This window comes from Oncorhynchus masou, chromosome 15 (assembly GCF_036934945.1).
Source record: "Oncorhynchus masou masou isolate Uvic2021 chromosome 15, UVic_Omas_1.1, whole genome shotgun sequence".
Lineage (NCBI taxonomy): Eukaryota > Metazoa > Chordata > Actinopteri > Salmoniformes > Salmonidae > Oncorhynchus > Oncorhynchus masou.
The window spans coordinates 23067350-23088014 of NC_088226.1; the positions used below are offsets into that span (position 1 = coordinate 23067350).

The 20665-nt window shown below is 41.3% G+C and overlaps 1 protein-coding gene across 1 annotated transcript; it reads right to left on the reverse strand.

Annotated features, from left to right (window-relative positions):
* Window positions 1–6688: 6688 nt before the first annotated feature.
* On the reverse strand, window positions 6689–18826 carry LOC135555949 (ferritin, middle subunit-like). The gene is made up of 4 exons (XM_064988766.1): window positions 18498–18826; window positions 18038–18184; window positions 7205–7330; window positions 6689–6938 (listed from the first exon to the last, which is right to left on the reverse strand). Exons 1-4 carry the CDS (start codon window positions 18603–18605, stop codon window positions 6783–6785), a joined length of 537 nt encoding a protein of 178 aa, XP_064844838.1. The 5' UTR covers window positions 18606–18826; the 3' UTR covers window positions 6689–6782.
* Between the last annotated feature and the right edge of the window lie 1839 nt (window positions 18827–20665).

The following is a 20665-nucleotide window of genomic DNA, read 5'->3' on the forward strand; positions in this document are numbered from 1 at the left end:
TTGGTCATATACACATGTTAAAAAATGAGGTTAAGAAACTAGTGGTTCGGAGTTGACCAACAGTCTTCAGTCCGCACGTTTGGCTAACCTACAGGAAATCCTTAGTACCTTTGTTCATTGCAAACTTGCTGCCCCCCAAAGACCTGAAAATATTCAAGAATTCTTTCTTCCTCATCACATCAATTGTGTTGGAAATATGCGGATTTCCAAGTTGTTACATGGTAGTGTACCCCGGTTCATACCGGTTCAGGCCGGAAAATATGTTTTGTGTTTTTCCGGTGAACCAAGGACAGTAAAATCTGCACCCATCACAGAATATTCAGTACAGGGTTCAATGCTGTAAAAGGTTATCACTCAGGAATCTGATTCCTGCATTCCGAGTTTAAATCTCGGTACGACCTACCATGTCAATTACTCTGCCTCGTGGAACTAGAATATAGCTGTCCAAAGATTGTTGTCTGTTGGAAGTATTTGCAACACTTGAAAGAATGACAGTCCACATTTGCACATTAAAACGCATAATTTTTGTTTCTGGACAATTCCCATTTGGATTCAGAATATGATTCTATGGTTTGATTGTTAGCACGCTGGTCTTTGAATCCAGTGATCCGAGTTCAAATATCAGTAGAACCTTCCTAGATTTTGTACTGAATTATTCACATGGCCTACCAATCATTTCATATCCAACTGTTCAGTCGGTGAACAAATGACAGGAAAATCTGAACACTTTAGAAAATTGTCTTCGTAGGGTTCTATGGTGTAATGGTTAGCACTCAGGGCTCTGCAATCCCGCAATCTGAGTTCAATTCTCAGTAGGACCTATCATCTTCATGCAGTGACAAAATCCTATCCTGTCAACTTTAATAATTGTCATGTGGTTTAGAAACTAGTGGTTGGGAGTTGATCAAAAGTCTGCACGATTGGCTAACCGACAGGAAATCCTTAGTACCTTTGTTCATTGCTAACTTGCTGTCCCCCAAAGACCTGAAAATATTCAAGAATTCTTTCTCCCTCATCACATCAATTGTGTTGGAAATATGCAGATTTCCAAGTTGTTACATGGTAGGGTACCCCAGTTCAGGCCGGAAATTATGTTTTGTGTTTTTCCGGTGAACCAAGGGCAGTAAAATCTGTATTCAGTACAGGGTTCAACGCTGTAAAGGTTATCACTCAGGAATCTGATTCCTGCATTCCGAGTTTAAATCTCGGTACGACCTACCATGTGAATTACTCTGCCTCGTGGAACTAGAATATAGCTGTCCAAAGATTGTTGTCTGTTGGAAGTATTTGCAACACGTGAAGGAATGACAGTCCACATTTGCAAATTAAAACGCATAATTTTGTTTCTGGACAATTCCCAATTGGATTTTGAACATGATTCTATGGTGTGATTGCTTCACGCTGGTCTTTGAATCTTGTGATCTGACTTCAAATCTCAGTAGGACCTATCATCTTCATGCAGTGACAAACTCCTCTCCTGTCAACTTTAAAATTGTCATGTGGTTTAGACACAAGTGGGTGGGAGTTGATTAACAGTGTTCAGTACGCATGATTGGATAACCTACAGGAAATTCTTATAACCTTTGTGAATTGCAAACTTGCTACCCCCCCCCCCCAAAGACCTGAAAATATTGATGATTTCTTTCTCCCTCATCACATCAATTGTGTTGGAAATATGCGGATTTCCAAGTTGTTACATGGTAGGGTACCCCGGTTCAGGCCGGAAAATATGTTTTGTGTTTTTCTGATGAACCAAGGACAGTAAAATCTGAAAACTTAAACAAAAAAGAGGTCTTTGTAGGGTTCTATGGTCTAATGGTTAGCACTCAGGCCTCTGAATCCTGCGATCTTAGTTCAAATCTCAGTAGGACCTATCTTCTTCATGCAGTGACAAACTCCTTACCTGTTAACTTTGAAATTGTCATGTTGTTCAGAAACAATTTGTTGGGAGTTGATAAATGGTCTTCAGCACACATGATTGGCTCACCTACAGGAAATCCTTTGTTAATTGCAAACTTGCTGCAACCCAAAAGACCTGAAAATATTCCAGATATTTTTCTCCCACATCACATCAATTGTGTTGGAAATATGTGGATTTTGAAGTTGTAACATGGTTGGGTAGCCCAGTTCAAGCCAGAAAATATGTATTGTGTTTTTCCGATGAATCAAGGACAGTAATATCTGAACCCATCACAGAGTATTCAGTACAGGGTTCAATGCTGTAAAGGTTCTCACTCAGGAATCTGATTCCTGCATTCCGAGTTCAAATCTCAGTACCACCTATCATGTGAATTACTCTGCCTCGTGGAACTAGAATATAGGTGTCCAAAGATTGTTGTTTGTTGGAAGTATTTGCAACACGTGAAGAATTGGCTGTCGACATTTGCAAATTAAAACGCATAATTTTGTTTCTGGACAATTCCAAATTAGATTTAGCATATGATTCTATGGTGTGATTGTTAGCACGCTGGTCTTTGAATCCAGTGATCCGAGTTCAAATATCAGTAGAACCTTCCTTGATTTTGTACTGAATTATTCACATGGACTACCAATCATCTCATATCCAACTGTTCAGTCGGTGAACAAATGACAGGAAAATCTGAACACTTTAGAAACTGGTCTGTGTAGAGTTCTGTGGTGTAATGGTTAGCATTCAGGACTCTAAATCCTGAGATCTGAGTTAAAATCTCAGTACGACCTATCATCTTCATGCAGTGACAAACTCCTCTCCTGTCAAATTTGAAATAGTCATGTGGTTAAGAAACAAGTGGTTGGGAGTTGATAAACAGTCTTCAGTACGCACGATTTGCTAACCTACAGGAAATGCTTAGCACCTTGGTAAATTGCAGACTTGCTACCCCCCAAAGACCTGAAAATATTGATGATTTCTTTCTCCTTCATCACATCAATTCGTGTTGGAAATATGTGGATTTTCAAGTTGTAACATGGTAGGGTAGCCCAGTTCAAGCCAGAAAATATGTTTGGTGTTTTTCCGATGAATTAAGGACAGTAAAATCTGCACCCATCACAGAATATTCAGTACAGGGTTCAACGCTGTAAAGGTTATCACTCAGGAATCTGATTCCTGCATTCCGAGTTCAAATCTCTGGACAATTCCAAATTGGATTTAGCATATGATTCTATGGTGTGATTGTTAGCACGTTGCTCTTTGAATCCAGTGATCCGAGTTTAAATATCAGTAGATCCTTTCTTGATTTTGTGCTGAATTATTCACATGGCCTACCAATCATCTCATCTCCAACTGTTCAGCCGGGAGAACAAATGACAGGAAAATCTGAACACTTCAGAAAATACTCTGTGTTGATGGTTCAGGACTCTGAATCCTGCAATCGGAGTTCAAATCTCGGTAGAACATACCATCTTCATGCAGTGACATATTCCTCTCCCGTCAACTTTAAAATAGTCGCGTCGTTCAGAAACATGTGGTTGGTAGTCGATAAATCAACCTAACGTTAGCCACAACAAATTGGACTTCATAACATATCATATGTTTTAAAATTCTTAACACATTGTACAAAATGCAGTTTGTAACATAACATAAGAAATGGATAATGGACTTCAACAAATTAATACATACCAATCAAAACATATCATGCTCATTGGAGTATCCCAGATTTACATTTACTATGTTACGTCTACCCCTGAGTCCAGGTTGTTCTAAGTGACCTTGTTTTAGCAGAAGGGTAAACAGAGCATTAAAATAGTATTTTACAAAGTATCTTTTTTATTTTATATGCAAATCTTTTATGCAAATCTTTTCTGTAATGTTCAACCCAGAGAACATGTGCTAAGTTGTCACAACCGGGTCCATCATGTGACCAGCCGCAAAAAGTTATAAACAGTAAGTAATACTGTAAATGGTTAACCATTCCATAACTCTCAGTGCTCGAGGCGTCACTACAAACCCTGGTTCGATTCCAGGCTGTATCACAACCAGCCGTGATTGTGAGTCCCACAGGGTGGCACACAATTGGCCTTGCGCCGTCCGGGTTAGGGTTTGGCCACGGTAGGCCGTGATTGTAAATAAGAATTTGCTCTTAACTGACTTGCGTAGTTAAATAGAAGTTAAATAAAAAAATAACAAATTCTTATTTTACAATGACGGCCTACCCCGGCAAAACTCTCCCCGAACCCGGAAGATCCCAATTCAATTGTGTCCCGAGTGGTGCAGTGGTCTAAGGCACTGCATCTCAGTGCAAGAGGTATCACTCTTGAACAAGTCCCTGTTTCAAATCCAGGCTGAATTATATCCCATGGGGATGTGCACAATTGCCCCAGTGTTATTCAGGGTAGGCTGTCATTGTAAATAATAAGTTGTTCTTAACTGACTTGCTTAGTTAAATGAAGGTCAACAAAATTTGATGAGAATTATTTAACTCTGAAACATAAAAAATGTTTTAAACATTTCTTTGCAGCTTTTGATGTTATTGATCATAATCTGCTGCTGGAAATATAATGGCTTTACATGGCTTTACATCCCCTGCTATATTGTCGATCTAGAGTTACCTGTCTAACAGAACACAGAGGGTGTTCTTGAATGGAATCCTCTCCAACATAATCGAGGTGGAGTCAGGCATTCCCCAGAGCAGCTTTCTCGGCCCCTTATTGTTTCCATCTTTACTAATGACTTGCCACTGGCGCTGAGTGAAGCCTGTGTGTCTATGTATGCTGATGACTCAACACTGTACATATCAGCTACCACAGCAGGTGTAATCACTGCAAACCTTAAAAGCTGCAGTCCGTTTCAGAATGGGTGGCAAGAAATAAGTTAGTCCGAAATACATGAATTTCAAAAACTAAAGGCATTGTATTTGGGACCTAAAATTTAAACACTAAACCACTAAATCTTGTAATGAATAATGTGGAAATGTAACAAGTTGAGACTAAACTTACTGTCATGGTCAAAACATATTGATACAATAACTAAGATTGGGAGAGGTCGGTCCATAATAAAGCATTGCTCTGCCTTCTTAACGATCAACAAGGTAGGTCCTACAGGCCCTAGTATTGTCACACCTGGACTACTGTCCAGTCGTGTGGTCAGGTGCCACAAAGAGGGACTTGGGAAAATTACAATTGGCCAAGAACTGGGTAGCACGGCTTACCCTTAAATGTACACAGAGAGCTAACATTATTATACATGTCAATCTCTCATGGCTCAAAGTAGAGATTTACTTCATCACTACTTGTGTTTGTGAGAATTGACATATTGAATGCACCGAGCTGTCAGTTTAAACTACTAGCACACAACTCAGACACCAATGCATACATACCCCACAAGACATGCCTCCAGGTCTCATCACAGTCCCCAAGTCCAGGACAGACTATGGGAGGTGCACAGTACTACAGAGACATGACATGGCTACTATTCCACATCAAGTCATGCAAACAGTAAATTAGATATAAAAATAGTTAGATACAACTTACTGGACAGTGGGGAGTGTGAAGAGACATATGCACTATAGACACGCACATGTATTATGTGTTGTCGATATGTGGTAGAGTAGTGGCCTGACGGCAAACACGTGTGGCATCTGGTTTGTAATGTATAGAACTGCCTTTATTTCGCTGGACCCCAGGAAGAGTAGCTGCTGCCTTGACAGCAGGGAAAAGGGATCCATAGCACAAATGTTTTTAAACGTCAAGGAGCATGTCATTTAGTCAGGTGCCTTCTAGTGGCCTTTTTGGGTACTTCAGATTCTCACAAATCTCAGGCCCTCCGTGTAGCTTTATCACAAGTAAATATACTTTAAAATAGACAAAAAAACAGTACCCTAAATATAAACCATCAATTTAGTGAAAACCATCACCTTTAAAAAATGTACTCAATTATTTTACCATGTCAGTATTTCATGGTTGTAAATGTGGGTGGCAGTTGTGTTCAGAAAAATGGATGAGTTGGAGAATTATTGCAAGTGCCATTGTTGATCAAACACAGGCAATTTTCCCCCCCTTCAACCACCTGGTCTATCCACTAGAAACCCATGTACTATATGGCCACATGAAAAATATAAATAGTTTCAGTAATTTACCAGTAGCTTTGCAACCATATGACAGCTTCAATAAGCCCCTTATGGTGAACCAGAGGCTTTAGGATTATTATTTTGATTATTCAGTTCGTTTGCTGGTAGGAGAACTATTGGGCATCACCAACTGAAACAAAATGAGTACAGAATTACTTCGTTAGTAAGAGCCGAACTTCCCATCACTAGATGAATGCAGCATATGGATTTACCTCGAGGCTCTAATAACCTTGAGATGCACAGAGTTCAGGTCTACATTGACTGTAGTTACCCATTTCACTTTTATGGGTAGAGTTGACAGTTGGGCCTGTAATTGACATGTGGTCTCACATTTCTTGCCCTCTGGTGAGAGGTAATGTCCTTTATAAAACATGTTTAACTTTCCCTATTGTTATGACCCTCAGTCACTAGTAGATCTACAATTGCCAGTAGTTATCATTGGTATGAAGATGCTCAGTAAAAGGGCAAAGCACCTCAATAAACTGATACAAAATCCATTACTACAGGTCAACACCTACAAAAACATGAAACTTTAGGAATCATTTTAATTGTTTTACAAGATGCCTTGCCTCCAAAATACAGTAGTGTTGTCAACATAAACACCTCAATGTTATAGCTGTGTTGAACTGCACCAGTTTAACACTCCCCTCCTTATAAATGCAAAGCCAGTAGGATCTATCAGAGAAGCCAGGAGTCCTGGTTTGAGGCTGGAGGCCGTAGCCTGGGGATGGGAGTGGTTTAGCTCTGGCCTCCCAGGGTGTGCTTGTCAAACAGGTACTCTGCCATCTTGTTGTTGACAGCATCCATCTTGGTGAGGTTGGTGATGTGGTCACCCAGCTTCTTAATGGCCTCCACCTGCTCAGTCAGGTAATGGGTCTCCAGGAAGTCACACAGCTAAAGAGAGAAAGCACAGGTCAGACAAGAGAATGAATACAGACCATTGTAGATACAGTAACACACAGGAGCCTGGTGGTAATGGCATAAGGACAGAGGTGTTTACAGCTGTCTAACTCCTGCACGAGCTGCATCGCGTGTGTAAAGTAGCATTCATGCGTCTGAAGAGGCAGATCACACAAGCCTGTGTAATTAGTTAGCAGAGGTACAACAACCTGATCATCTCCTGGGACAGTACCTGTATTCTATGTGATGATATTACTTACATGGGGGTCAACCTTGTCAGAGGCAATCTTGTGCAGGTCCAGCAGGGCCTGGTTCACATTCTTCTCCAACTGCAGAGCACACTGCATGGCCTCCAGCCCATTGCCCCACTCATCACGTTCTGGTTTCTACACAGGTCAGTGAACACAGAAGGGTTAGGGACTACTAGCAGATGTTTCTATACATAATTCAAAGTCAACAGTTAAATCAGTATATCTGACAAACTGGAACCAATGCAGAAAGATCAAGACTTAGTCATTTTAACAGTCACTATGAACAACCACGTAAGCTGGAGTTTATGAAGCACATCAAGGGTCCGGTGTGGCTCAATCAATAGAGAATGGCACTTGCAACGCCAAAGGTTTCCAGAAACCCAGCTCAGAACACACAACTCGGCGATCCTACTCACGGATGTGCTATTACAGCAGACGACCACACCGGGTTCCACTCCTAGAGGTGGAACGATTAATCGGAATGGCCGAGTTTCAAGATGTCATAGCAATCGGTAATCGGCATTTTCCGACACCGATCACGGCCTGATTACATTGCACTCCACAAGGAGACTGCGTGGCAGGCTGACTACCTGTTATGCCAGTGTAGCAAAGAGCCACGTTAAGGTGCTAGCAAGCATTAAACCAATCTTATAAAAAAAACAAATCAACCATGTGTAGTTATTACTAGATTATCTAGCTTGTCCTGCGTTGCATATAATCAACGTGGTGCCTTTTAACGTCTTATGGCTGGGGGCAGTATTGAGTAGCTTGGATGATTAAGGTTCCCGGAGTAAACTGCCTGCTACTCAGGCCCAGTTGCTAATATATGCATATTATTAGTAGATTTGGGTAGGAAACACTGAAGTTTCTAAAACTGTTTGAATGATGTCTGAGTACAACAGGACTCCAATGGCAGGGAAAAAAACAGAAAAATCCAACCAGGAAGTAGGAAGTCTGAGGTTTGTAGTTTTTCAACTCATAGCCTATCAAATATACAGTGTCTACGGGGTCATAATGCACGTCTTAAGGCTTCCACTAGATGTCAACAGTCTTCAGAACCTTGTTTGATGCTTCTTCTGTGAAGGAGGGGGAATGGGAGCTGAATGAGTCAGGTCTGCCAGAGTGGCATGAGCTGGTCACGCGCGTTCACGTGAGAGTTCGCTTGCGTTCCATTGCATTTCTGAAGACAAAGGAATTCTCCGGTTGGAACATTATTGAAGATTTGATAAAAACATCCTAAAGATTGATTCTTTAGATCGTTTGACATGTTTCTACAGACTAATGGAACTTTTTGACTTTGCCTGCTCGCTCCTCATGACTTTGGATTACTGGGCTAAACACAAACAAAATGGAGGTATTTGGACATAAATGGACTTCATCGAACAAATCAAACATTTATTGTGGAACTGGGATTCCATTCTGATGAAGAGCAAAGGTAAATGAATATTTGTAATGCTATTTCTGACTTTGTTGACTCCACAAAATGGCGGATATCTGTATTGCTCGTTTTGTTTCGGAGCGCTGAACTCCGATTGCATTGGTGTGCTTTTTCGGTAAAGCTTTCTTGAAATCTGACACAGCGGTTGCATTAAGGAGAAGTTAATCTAAAGTTCCATGCATAACAGTTGTATCTTTTATCAATATGTATTATGAGCATTTCTGTAAATTGATGTGGCTCTGCAAAATCACTGGATGTTTTGGAAGCAAAACATTACTTATCGTAACGCGCCAATGTAAACAGATTGTTGGCTATAAATATGAACTTTAACTTCTTGGAACTCCCCATCCCGGATCCGGGTTTGTGACTAAAGCCTCAGGCTCATTAGCATAACGCAACGTTAACGATTTCTGAAAATAGCAAATAAAATGAAAATAATGCGTCTGCTCTCAAGCTTAGCCTTTTCTTAACAACACTGTCATCTCAGATTTTCAAAATATGCTTTTGAACCATAGAAATTGACTAATTTGTGTAAGAGTATGCAAAGCTAGCATAGCATTTTGAGTAGCATTTAGCACGCAACATTTTCACAAAAAACAGATAACCAAATAAATAAAATCATTTACCTTTGAAGAGCTTCTGATGTTTTCAATGAGGAGACTCTCAGTTACATACCAAATGCGCAGTTTTTCCTGAAAGCGTCTGTGTGTAGGAGAAATCGTTCCGTTTTCTACATTGCGTCTGGCTACCGAAACGAACCGAAAATTCAGTCACCTACAACGTCAAACTTTTTCCGGATTAACTACATAATATCGACCAAAACATGGCAAACGTTGTTTGGAATCAATCCTCAAGGTGTTTTTTCACATATCTCTTCATTGATATGCAGTTCGTGGAAGCTTGCTTTCCTCTCTGTATACCATGGAAAAATACTGGCAGGTGACTTTTGCGCACCAATTTCGGCGCAGGACACCGGGCGGACACCTGGTAAATGTGGTCTCTTATGGTCAATCTTCCAATGATCTGCCTACAAATACGTCACAATGCTGCAGACACCTTGGGGAAACGACAGAAAGGGCAGGCTCATTCCTCTCGCATTCACAGCCATATAAGGAGACAATGGAAAACAGAGCCTCAAAAATCCTGTTCATTTCCTGGATGCCGTCTCATCTTGGTTTTGCCTGAAGCTCACGTTCTAGGGCACGCACAGAAAATATCTCGGTAGTTCTGGACACGTCAGAGTGTTTTCTTTCGAATGCTATCAATTATATGCATAGTCGAGCATCTTTTTGTGACAAAATATCTTGTTTAAAACGGGAACGTTTTTCATCCAAAAATGAAATAGCGCCCCCAGAGCATCAACAGGTTAACGAACAAAACATGTATTGTGTAACATGAAGATCTATGAGTGTCATCTGATGAAGATCAAACGTTAGTGATTGATTTCTCGATTTCTTCTTTTTGTGACTCCTCTTTTGCTGGAAAAAATGTGTTTTTCTGAGACTAGTTACAGACCTAACAATCGTTAGGTGTGCTTTCGCTGTAAAGCATTTTTTAAATCGGACACTGGTGTTATTAATAAGTTACTTTAAAATGGTGTAAAACGACGGGGATCACGTGACCCTTGAATGAGATGGCCGCATGAACTAAGAGCTCCGCACAAGTAGTTTCCAATTCCTAATCTTACCTCCACTCCAAGTTCAAACTCATTTAGCTTTAGTAAGAAAAAGTCATGGCGGCTACAAAAGGCGACACTACAGGTGACATTTTTACCCGGACTCGAGTATTAGCGACGGAAAAAGCTTCAAGAAGAAGCTAGCTTCAGAAAAAACTAGCGCCATTAGCCAGGAGCAAGAGAACCCGCTCCCCCCCAAAGGCACAACGAATGCCAACCTCGCACTCTGTCGAAGACATCCTTTCTGAGTTGAGATCCCAACGTACAGAACTAAACACTAAATTAGATGCCATTAACTCTCAGCTCAGTGCGATAGGGGGCAAGGTGACAATCCTGGAAAACGCTTTGCCTGACATCAACAACAAGAACCATAAACGCGGGGCGCCTGGACGAGGCAGAGGGGCAAATCATATCCATGGAAAACTTATTGACAGATGCCATGGAAACAATAGCATATGCTAAAAAGAAAATCAAGCATCTGGAAGAGAAAACAAAGGACCTGGAAAACAGGGGGCGAAGGAATAATTGTGTTCTATTCAATCTGGGCAAAAAAGAAGAGGGAAACATGCCACTGATCCGCTACCTGCAAGACAAACTTCCCGAGTGGCTCCACATGTCCACCGACAGGCCCATAGAACTCGAGAGAGCTCACCGAGCACTGAGGCCCCCACCGGCAGCCAGATAACCACCGCTCCCAATCACCATACGTTTCCTGAGATTCACCGACAACGAGTCCTACAGGCGGCGAAAAACAATACCATCAGTGGGAAACGCCAAACTCGCTTTACACCAGGACCTGTCAGCTGGAATACGCCGAAAGCGCCGAGAATTTGACGAAGTGAAGAAATACTCCATTGACCGAGGCATCTTCAGGGGTGTCAAATACCCAAACGAGCTCAGGATTCTTCACCAAGGAGCCTTGCGACACTTCAAAACTCCCGAAGAGGCTAAACGTTTTTTGAAAGACCATCCTGGCCAATGAGAAACAGACCAATGACTAAATGTGATTAATGCCATTACTAAAGGAGGTAAGACAACATATAGCCGATATCCAGAGACCCACCCCCTAAATGTCATTATAGCCGTCCAATTTATATATTTTTTCCTTTAACTGAGAGGGATGGGCTGTATAGCCGAACCTAGGCCTACTAATGTTTCAGCCTACTTTTATTTCCCTGTTTTTCTGTTGCTATTATTACTTGGGGTTCCCCATGTCCCTTGGGGGAGGTATATGTAGGCTGGGCTATTGATTTTATTTTTCTCCCCTCTTACTGTGATCTGGACGAGGGCAACTGTCATTTACTCAATGCGGGGTGGAGAGGATGAGGCATTTCTTTGGTGGGGAGAGGGAGACGTTGTGCGTTGCAAACTGTTCCCGGTTTTTGTTTTATTCGGAACACATAATTGAGACTGAGCGGGGGGGGGGGGGGGGGGTAATTGATCCAACGGGATGTGTCGAGTTGTTTGGGAACTCGGCTGGGGTGTTCAGAGATTATTATTTTATGTAAACCATTTATTTTCCTTTTATGTGAACGCAGCTGTAATTACTATCCACTTTTACCTAGCGATGACTTGCGCTAAAGTTTGATTGCTGCTCGATGACGATGACTAGTACCTTAAATCTATTGACATGGAACTGCCATGGTCTAGGGCATGCAATAAAACGAAAAAAGATACTATGCGCTCTAAAAAAGGAAAAAGCAGACATTGCGCTATTACAAGAGACACCTCTATGATGCTGAACATGCCAAACTCCGCAGAGCTTGGGTGGGACAGGTGTATTTCTCATCTTTCAAATCAGAGGCACAGCCATACTTATCCATAAAAATGTTCCATTCATAATTGACAAAAACATATGATCCGGAGGGGAGATTTATTTTGATAACTGGGTCACTATATGGTCAACCAATTACTATATTAAACATATACCCCCCATATTATAGAGTCCTGTGTGGCTCAGTCGGTAGAGCATGGCGCTTGCAACGCCAAGCGTCGTGGGTTCGATTCCCACTGGGGCCACCCATATGTAAAAGTAGTGGCCCCAGCCGACTTGTAAGTCGCTTTGGACAAAAGCGTCTGCTAAATGGGATATATATATGCCCCTAACACAGATACTCCTGCCTTCATGTCAAAAATTATAACCCTGTTCAATGAGCATTGTGTCTCCTTTGGCGTGGTGGCCGGAGATTTTAATTGTACCCTTAACCCAACCCTAGACAAATCATCTCAAGTCCCCACCACAAATCCTAGATCTGCAAAGATGTTGAACTCTTACTAAAGAGGTGGGACTGATAGATATCTGGAGAGAGACTAATAGCTCATCTATGGACTATACATACTACTCTAATGTCCATAACACCTACTCCCGTATAGATTACATTTTTATCCCAAAGAGTTTCGTAAATTCAGCCACTTGTACAATCGGACCCATAGCACTTTCAGATCACGCCTTTGTCCACCTCCGCTTTGACCTCTGCAAAAACATCCCGAGGTCAAAGAGCTGGAAATTCAACACCTCCATGTTATCAAACGAAGCGTTCCATACATTGGTAACTACATGGATAGACAACTACACATAAGACAATAAAGATTCTCCCGTTTCTCCGGCCACAATGTGGGACGCTGCTAAAGCCACACTAAGAGGTCATCTAATTGCATATGCTTCCTCTAAGAAAAAAGCAATGGAAGCACACAGGCTAGATCTTGAGAGGGAGCTGGAATGCTGTGAAAAAAATACATAAACAATCCTAGACAGCTCCTCCTGGAGTCATCTTAAAGCAGCCAAAGCCAAACTGAATTTGGACTACACTCGGGAGATAAAAAAAAAGTTCTTTACTAAACAGAAATACCACGAGTACAGCAATAGGCCCAGTAGATTGCTTGCTTACCAATTAAAAAAGGAGCAGTCAGAGCGTACAATCATGGCTATCCGAACAGCAGAGGACGAGGTCACATATGACCCAAAAAAGATCAATTTAACTTTTCATGATTTTTACTGCAAACTATATACCTCTGAGAGAAAACACACGGAGGCAGAACTCCACTCTTTCCTAGAGGGAATCTCGCTACATAAAATATCAGAGACCGACCAAGAAGATCTCAACTCCCCCTTCACTCCTGAGGAGATCCTGGAGGCAATTACCTCCATGCTACCCAATAAGTCCCCAGGCCCAGATGGATTCCCCATAGAGTTCTACAAAACTTTTTGACCCCAGCTCAGCTCTATCTTCATGCCAATGCTGGAGGATTTTTGCAAAAACGGAGTTCTCCCAGACTCAATGCACACGGCTCGCATTACAGTGTTGCTAAAAAAGGACACGGACCCCCTATCCTGCTCGTCCTTCCGGCCCATAAGCTTGTTGGATTTCGACTATAAAATAATTACCAAATTGCTCGCCAAAAGACTAAACACTCTTCTTCCCAAAATAATAAAAGCGGACCAAACCGGATTTATTAGAGACAGATACTCTTCTGATAACATTCGACGTCTTTTTTATATTATTGATCAAGTAAACGCACAGAGGACCCCTGTCCTGCTGGCGTCACTGGATGCTGAGAAGGCGTTTGACAGGATGGAGTGGAGCTTTCTGTTTTCAGTCTTAAAAAAGTTCAATATGGGCCCAAATTTTATTAAATGGATCAAATCACTATACTCTCATCCAAATGCCATGGTGACTACTAATGGACTGAACTCTGACAGATTCCCTCTGGAACGGGGCACAAGACAGGGGTGCTCACTGTCACCGCTGCTCTACTTGTTGGGGGCGGAGCCTCTGGCAGAGCTGATAAGGAGCAAGCCAAGTATTATGGTTGTTTCTGCAGGCGGCCTGCAGCACAAGATTTCGCTTTACGCGGATGATGTCTTGCTCTACATATCCAACCCTGAAAAATCCCTCCCTCTCATTTTAGACACAATTGCTCATTATGGCAAGTTCTCAGGTTATAAGATCAATTTTAACAAATCCACTGTCTTCCCTCTCAATATTACACTCACCAGCTCTATGAAGACACTTTGTCCTTTCCAATGGAAAACACATTGGTTTCAATACCTCGGGATCTTCATAACACCAGATCTGAATAGCCTTAAGGAAAATTATCTTCCACTCCTGGATCGAATCAAGAACGATCTCCAAACCTGGATCTCCCTCCCAATTAGCTTAGTAGGAAGAATTAATGTAATCCGTATGAACGTCCTCCCTAGACTGAACTACTTATTTCAGATGCTCCCATGCTATCTCCCAGTTTCCTTCTTCAAAACAACTAACCAAAGCATCACCAAATTTATATGGGGCAATAAAAAAAATCTAGGATCAAGTTTTCCACTCTATCGAAACCTGAATCTAAGAGTGGTCTTGCCCTTCCCTCCCTTCAATTGTACTACTGGTCTGCCCAAATCCGCAACATGCTAACATGGATCACAAACAGACAAGAGTCAACGTGGATTCAGATAGAAGCCCAATCCTGTGGTTCATTGCCCTTAAGCTCAATTATATTCATTAATAACTTTAGTGAAGTGGGCAACATAGCCAAAACCTTTGTGATTTACAGCAGCCTACTAGCGTGGAGGGACTGTAAGAAATACCTGGGCATTTCTTCCCAAATATGTTCTCACTCGCCTATAGTAGGCAACCCAGACTTGCCAAAAGCCCTGAGGGATGCCAACTTTAATCTTTGGCATACTCTAGGAATCAGGACCTTTTCAGACCCATTTCATCAGAAAACCACTACACTGAAATCCTTTCAAGAGCTCTGCAGTGAATTCAATGTGCCAAGATCCAATTTTTTTTTAAATATCTTCAAATTAGACATGTAATTTCCTCATTTACCTCCAAGAGGAGGTTTAGAACTCAGTTGAATGAAGTTGAAACCCTTCTTGTCACAGCACAATCCATTAAAGGCAAAATATCTTACATCTATAGACGCCTTTCTGAGAAAGGAAGCTCCTCCTTTACTCCTTTGAAAATAATCTGGGAAAAGGACCTTGGTCTGACTATTAGTGATGAGTTATGGGCGGAGGTCTGCGACAGGGTATACTGCTCCTCTACTAGTGTATAAATTAAAGAATCTAATTACAAATGTTATTATACTCCTTTGAGACTCCATAGAATGAAAACAGATATGTCTCCTAACTGTAAGAGATGTACCTCTGAAAGTGGAACCTATTTGCATGCATTTTGGAGCTGTAGGGAGATTGCCAGATTCTGGCAATCTGTACATACTGCTGCACAGAAAATACTAGAGGTACAGTTTGATATGACCCCGTGTATCTATCTTCTTAATGCCCAGCAGGACTTTGTTCTTGATCCTGACAGAGAAAATTTGCTTATGACTATTACATACTTTGCTAAGAAATGTATTCTTCTATTGTGGGCCTCTAATAACCCTCCTACATTTAAAATGTGGATTGACCAGATTGTTGACTTTCTTCCTCTTGAAAAGCTCACTTATGACCTCCACAAGAGACAGCCCAAGTTTGATAGACTCTGGTCTCCACTATTCAACTATATTTCAAACTGGACAGAGTGAACGGGGAGACTAGGGAAATGCGCAGATACATGTTGTGTAAGGTACTGTAAAACCTAAAAATGAATTATTGGCCCGTCGTCTCAGCGAATGCTAGAAATAGCTGATAAGAACCTTGATAGTGCGGCTGCAAGTGTTATGTTTTTTAATGCGTTTTTATTTTAATTTAGTTTGAGTAATATATATATATATGGAAAATAAATAGATTAAGAAAAATAAATGTTTTTATTTGACTTTTTCTTATTTTCTAAGCCTGTCACATCTGTGAATGTGGAATGTGTTTTGTTGGTTGATTGAAATACAAAAAAATGGTGTAAAACACTTGTATGTTTGAGGAATTTTAATTATGAGATGTTTTGAATTTGGCGCCCTGCACAATCACTGGCTGTAGTCATATCGATCCTGTTAACGGGATCTAAGCCATAAGTTAATTAATCATTGAATCATAGCCTACTTCGCCAAATTGGTGATTTAACAAACGCACCAATGTGTACCATAAACGTCACCTTAAAAATCAATGCACAAGTATATATTTTTAAACCTGCATATTAGTTAATATTGCCTGCTAACATGAATTTCATTCAACGAGGGAAATTGTGTCACTTCTTTTGTTCTGTGCAACAGAGTCAGGGTACATGCTACAATTTGGGCCATCTGACTCATTGCTAACTAATTTTACATAATTATGACATAACATTGAAGGTTGTGCAATGTAACAGGAATATTTGGACTTATAGATGCCACCCGTTAGGTAAAATACGGAACGGTTCCGTATTTAACTGAAAGAAAACGTTTTGTTTTCGAAATGTTAAACCATATTAATGACCTAAGGCTCATTTCTGTGTTACTATGTTAAAATGTAGTCTATGATTTGATATTTGATAGAGCAGTCTGACCGAACGGTGGTAGGCAGCAGCTGGCTCGTAAGCATTCATTCAAACAGCACTTTTGTGCGTTTGCCAGCAGCTCATCGCTGTGCTTAAAGCATTGAGCGGTTTGTGACTATAAGCCTATCAACTCCCGAGATTAGTCTGGTGTAACCGATGTGTAATGGCTAGCTTGTTAGCGGGATGCGTGCAAATAGCGTTTCAATGAGTGACACTCGCTTTGACACATGGAAGTAGTGTTTCCCCTTGCCTTCTGCAAGGGCCGCCGCGGCTTTTGTGGAGAGATGGGTAACGATGCTTTGAGGGTGGCTGTTTTCGATGTGTTCCTGGTTCGAGCGAGAGAGGGACGGAAGCTTTACTCTTACACTGGCAATACTAAAGTGCCTATAAGAACATCCAATAGTCAAAGGCTAATGAAATACAAATGGTATAGAGGGAAATAGTCCTATTATAACTACAACCTAAAACTTCTTACCTGGGAATATTGGAACCACCAGCTTTCCTATATTCTCATGTTCTGAGCAAGGAACTTAAACATTAGCTTTTTTACATGGCACATATTGCACTTTTACCTTCTCCACTTTTTTTTGCATTATTTAAACCAAATTAAACATGTTTCTTATTTTATTATTTAAGGCTAAAGTGATTGTATTGATGTATTATATTAAGTTAAAATTAAAGTGTTCATTCAGTATTGTTCTAAGTGTCATTACAAATAGGCCGATAAATCGGTATCGGCTTTTTCTGGTCCTCCAATAATCGGTATCGGCGTTGAAAAATGATAGTCAGTCGACCTCTACGCCAATCAGATAAAAACAAGTGGCTCCCACGGGCATTTAAATGGAAAACATTGCCTGGAACAGCGAGTTAAGTTCACTGCACAGTCCCCAGACCTCAAACCAATAGAGAATCTTTGGGACGAGATGGAACGGGCTGTTCACAGCAAGACTACATTGCCGTAATATATACAGCAACTGCCTGATTTCAGCGTGTCAGCATAGACCAAAATCCCTGTGGAACGTTTCAGACACCTTGTAGAATGTCCCAAAAAAAATGCAGACTGTTCTGGAGGCAAACAGGGGTCTGAGTAGATGAGTTTAACCACTTATTTTGCACTCACTAGTCTACAAAAGGCTCTAGATTGACTATAAAGGGTTCTTTAGACTTCTTGCCATAGATTATAGATCAGCCACTTGGTTCAAGGTAGAACCTTTCTGAGACCAGAACCATTTCAACCAGAGAACCCTCTACGAAGATGTTTACGTTCTTTTTGATGCGCAGTATACAAGGTGTGGGTTTTTCGACGCTCAGGCGCTCACCTTGATGTCCTGGAGTAAAATGCGTCCACCTCTCTTGTTCTGGAAGGAGAGTAGCTTGTCGGCGTGCTCCCGCTCCTCGTCGCTGTTCTCCTTGAAGAAATGCGCGAAGCCAGGCAGAGCCACATCGTCACGGGAGAAATAGAAAGCCTGGGTGGATAAACAAAACAGTGTGTTTAGAAACACATGCCAAACGTGACGCATTCTATTACTGATGGATCTAAGCATGATTGTCACAGCAATATGATATGGAAAATCATTAGCCTACTTGGTAACCTGCCAATTAACCTGTCAAGGAGATACGCTCTGTCCAAGGATATATTTATGAGCTTTATTTGAATGACACGTCTACCTCAAAGCTGTTAGTTGCCTAGGCGTACAGAAAAATATTTAGGCTCAGGCATAATAATACAAGGTAAAGCAACAAACTGTTCCTCTTGGTAGCCAATTACAGTCCCCTTACCATTGAAGTGTAAGTATAAGAGGCAAACGTCTCCATATTGATCATCCGGTTGATTGCAACTTCGCAATCGTGGTGATAGTTCTGGCGGACCTGAGACTCCATTTTCATATTATATCAAATTTAACGGTACAAATATAGAGATGCTTAGATTATTTTACTGAGACAGTTCAAGTAATTATTATGTTATCAACCCGGAATATTATATTGCGCGGGCAGAAGAGTTCCGTTCAATCACTGTTGAAGCAAGAAGTTCTTCATGCGTCTTCCCAGAGTTGTGAACTGGAAGGAGCCTTGTTCGCTCTATTTATTGTTCCAAGCGGCCGTGTCAGTGAAATCGACCCTCTTCTTCGATGAGATTTAACGGCAGGTTGGCATCCAATACATGGTGCATTACCGCCACCTACTAGACTGGAGTATAACTCCATTATACTTTGCATTTAAAAAAAAAAATCAACAACCACAACAACAAAAAATACAACAAATACCCTACCATCTAACACTACACTCACAAAAAAATATATTATAAATACCATACTCCACTATTTGCATCTATTTAGTCATACTTCATGCCAACAGCATGAAAGGATGGAACACCACCACTTAAACACACCCTGTAACTCAAAATAAAATAAACTTTTATTAGTCACATGCGCCAAATACAACAGCTGTAGACCTTTCAGTGAAATGCTTACTTACGAGCCCCTAACCGACAGTGCAGTTAAAAAATACAGATAAGAATAAGAGATAAAACTCTTCTGATTTCAAGACTCGCACACCCAAATACCTCTCTGCAGCTGCCACCACAACCTCTACTTCCTGCGACTTTACGTTCCATTCCTGCAGTACAGTTGATAACCATTACTATAAATGCCAAATATTTCCAATCTTACTGAAAAATATATAACTTTTTGGTTTATCACTCTGTATTGGTACAGATCTACTACTCACACCCCTCCTCTTTGGATCTCTCCCCCTTGACCCATCTTCCTCTACTTCTTAACTGCCTCAGCATATGACAACTTCCACACTGATGTTACTCTAACCCTGGAAACCTCAACCTGCTTCTCACGCACGGGACATTTCTGATCCCCAGCTCCATGGGCACCCCTAAATTTGTATTTATATAGCCCTTCATACATCAGCTGATATATCAAAGTGCTGTACAGAAACCCAGCCTAAAACCCCAAACAGCAAGCAATGCAGGTGTAGAAGCACGGTGGCTGGGAAAAACTCCCTAGAAAGGCCAAAAACCTAGGAAGAAACGTAGAGAGGAACCAGGCTATGAGGGGTGGCCAGCCCTCTTCTGGCTGTGCCTGGTGGAGATAATAACAGGACATGGCCAAGATGTTCAAATGTTCATAAATGACCAGCAGAACAGTTGAACCTGGAGCAGCAGCACGGCCAGGTGGACTGGGGACAACAAGGGAGGGAGGGAGGGAGGGAGAGAGAGAGAGAGAGAGAGAGAGAGAGAGAGAGAGAGAGAGAGAGAGAGAGAGAGAGAGAGAGCATACTTAAATTACGTTTTTCCAAGTTGGTTAGGGCATCTCCTTTGTGCATGACACAAGTCCTTTTTCCAACAATTGTTTACAGACAGATTATTTAACTTATAATTCACTGTATCACAATTCCAGTGGGTCAGAAGTTTACATACACTAAGTTGATTGTGCCTTTAAACAGCTTGGAAAATTCCAGAAAATGATGTCATGGCTTTAGAAGCTTCTTATAAGCTAATTGGCATAATTAGAGTCAATTGGAGGTGTATCTGTGGATGTATTTCAAGGCCTACCTTCAAACTCAGTGCCTCTTTGCTTGACATCATGGGAAAATCAAAATAAATCAGCCAAGACCTCAGAAAATAACATTGTAGACCTCCACAAGTCTGGTTCATCCTTGGGAGAAATTTCCAAATGCCTGAAGGTACCACGTTCATCTGTACAAACAATAGTATGCACGTATAAACACAATGGGACCACGCAGCCGTCATATCACTCAGGAAGGAGACACGTTCTGTCTCCTAGAGATTAACGTACTTTGGAGCGAAAAGTACAAATCAATCCCAGAACAACAGCAAAGGATCTTGTGAAGATGCTGGAGGAAACAGGTACAAAAGTATCTATATCCACAGGAAAACAAGTCCTATATCAACAAAACCTGAAAGGCAGCTCAGC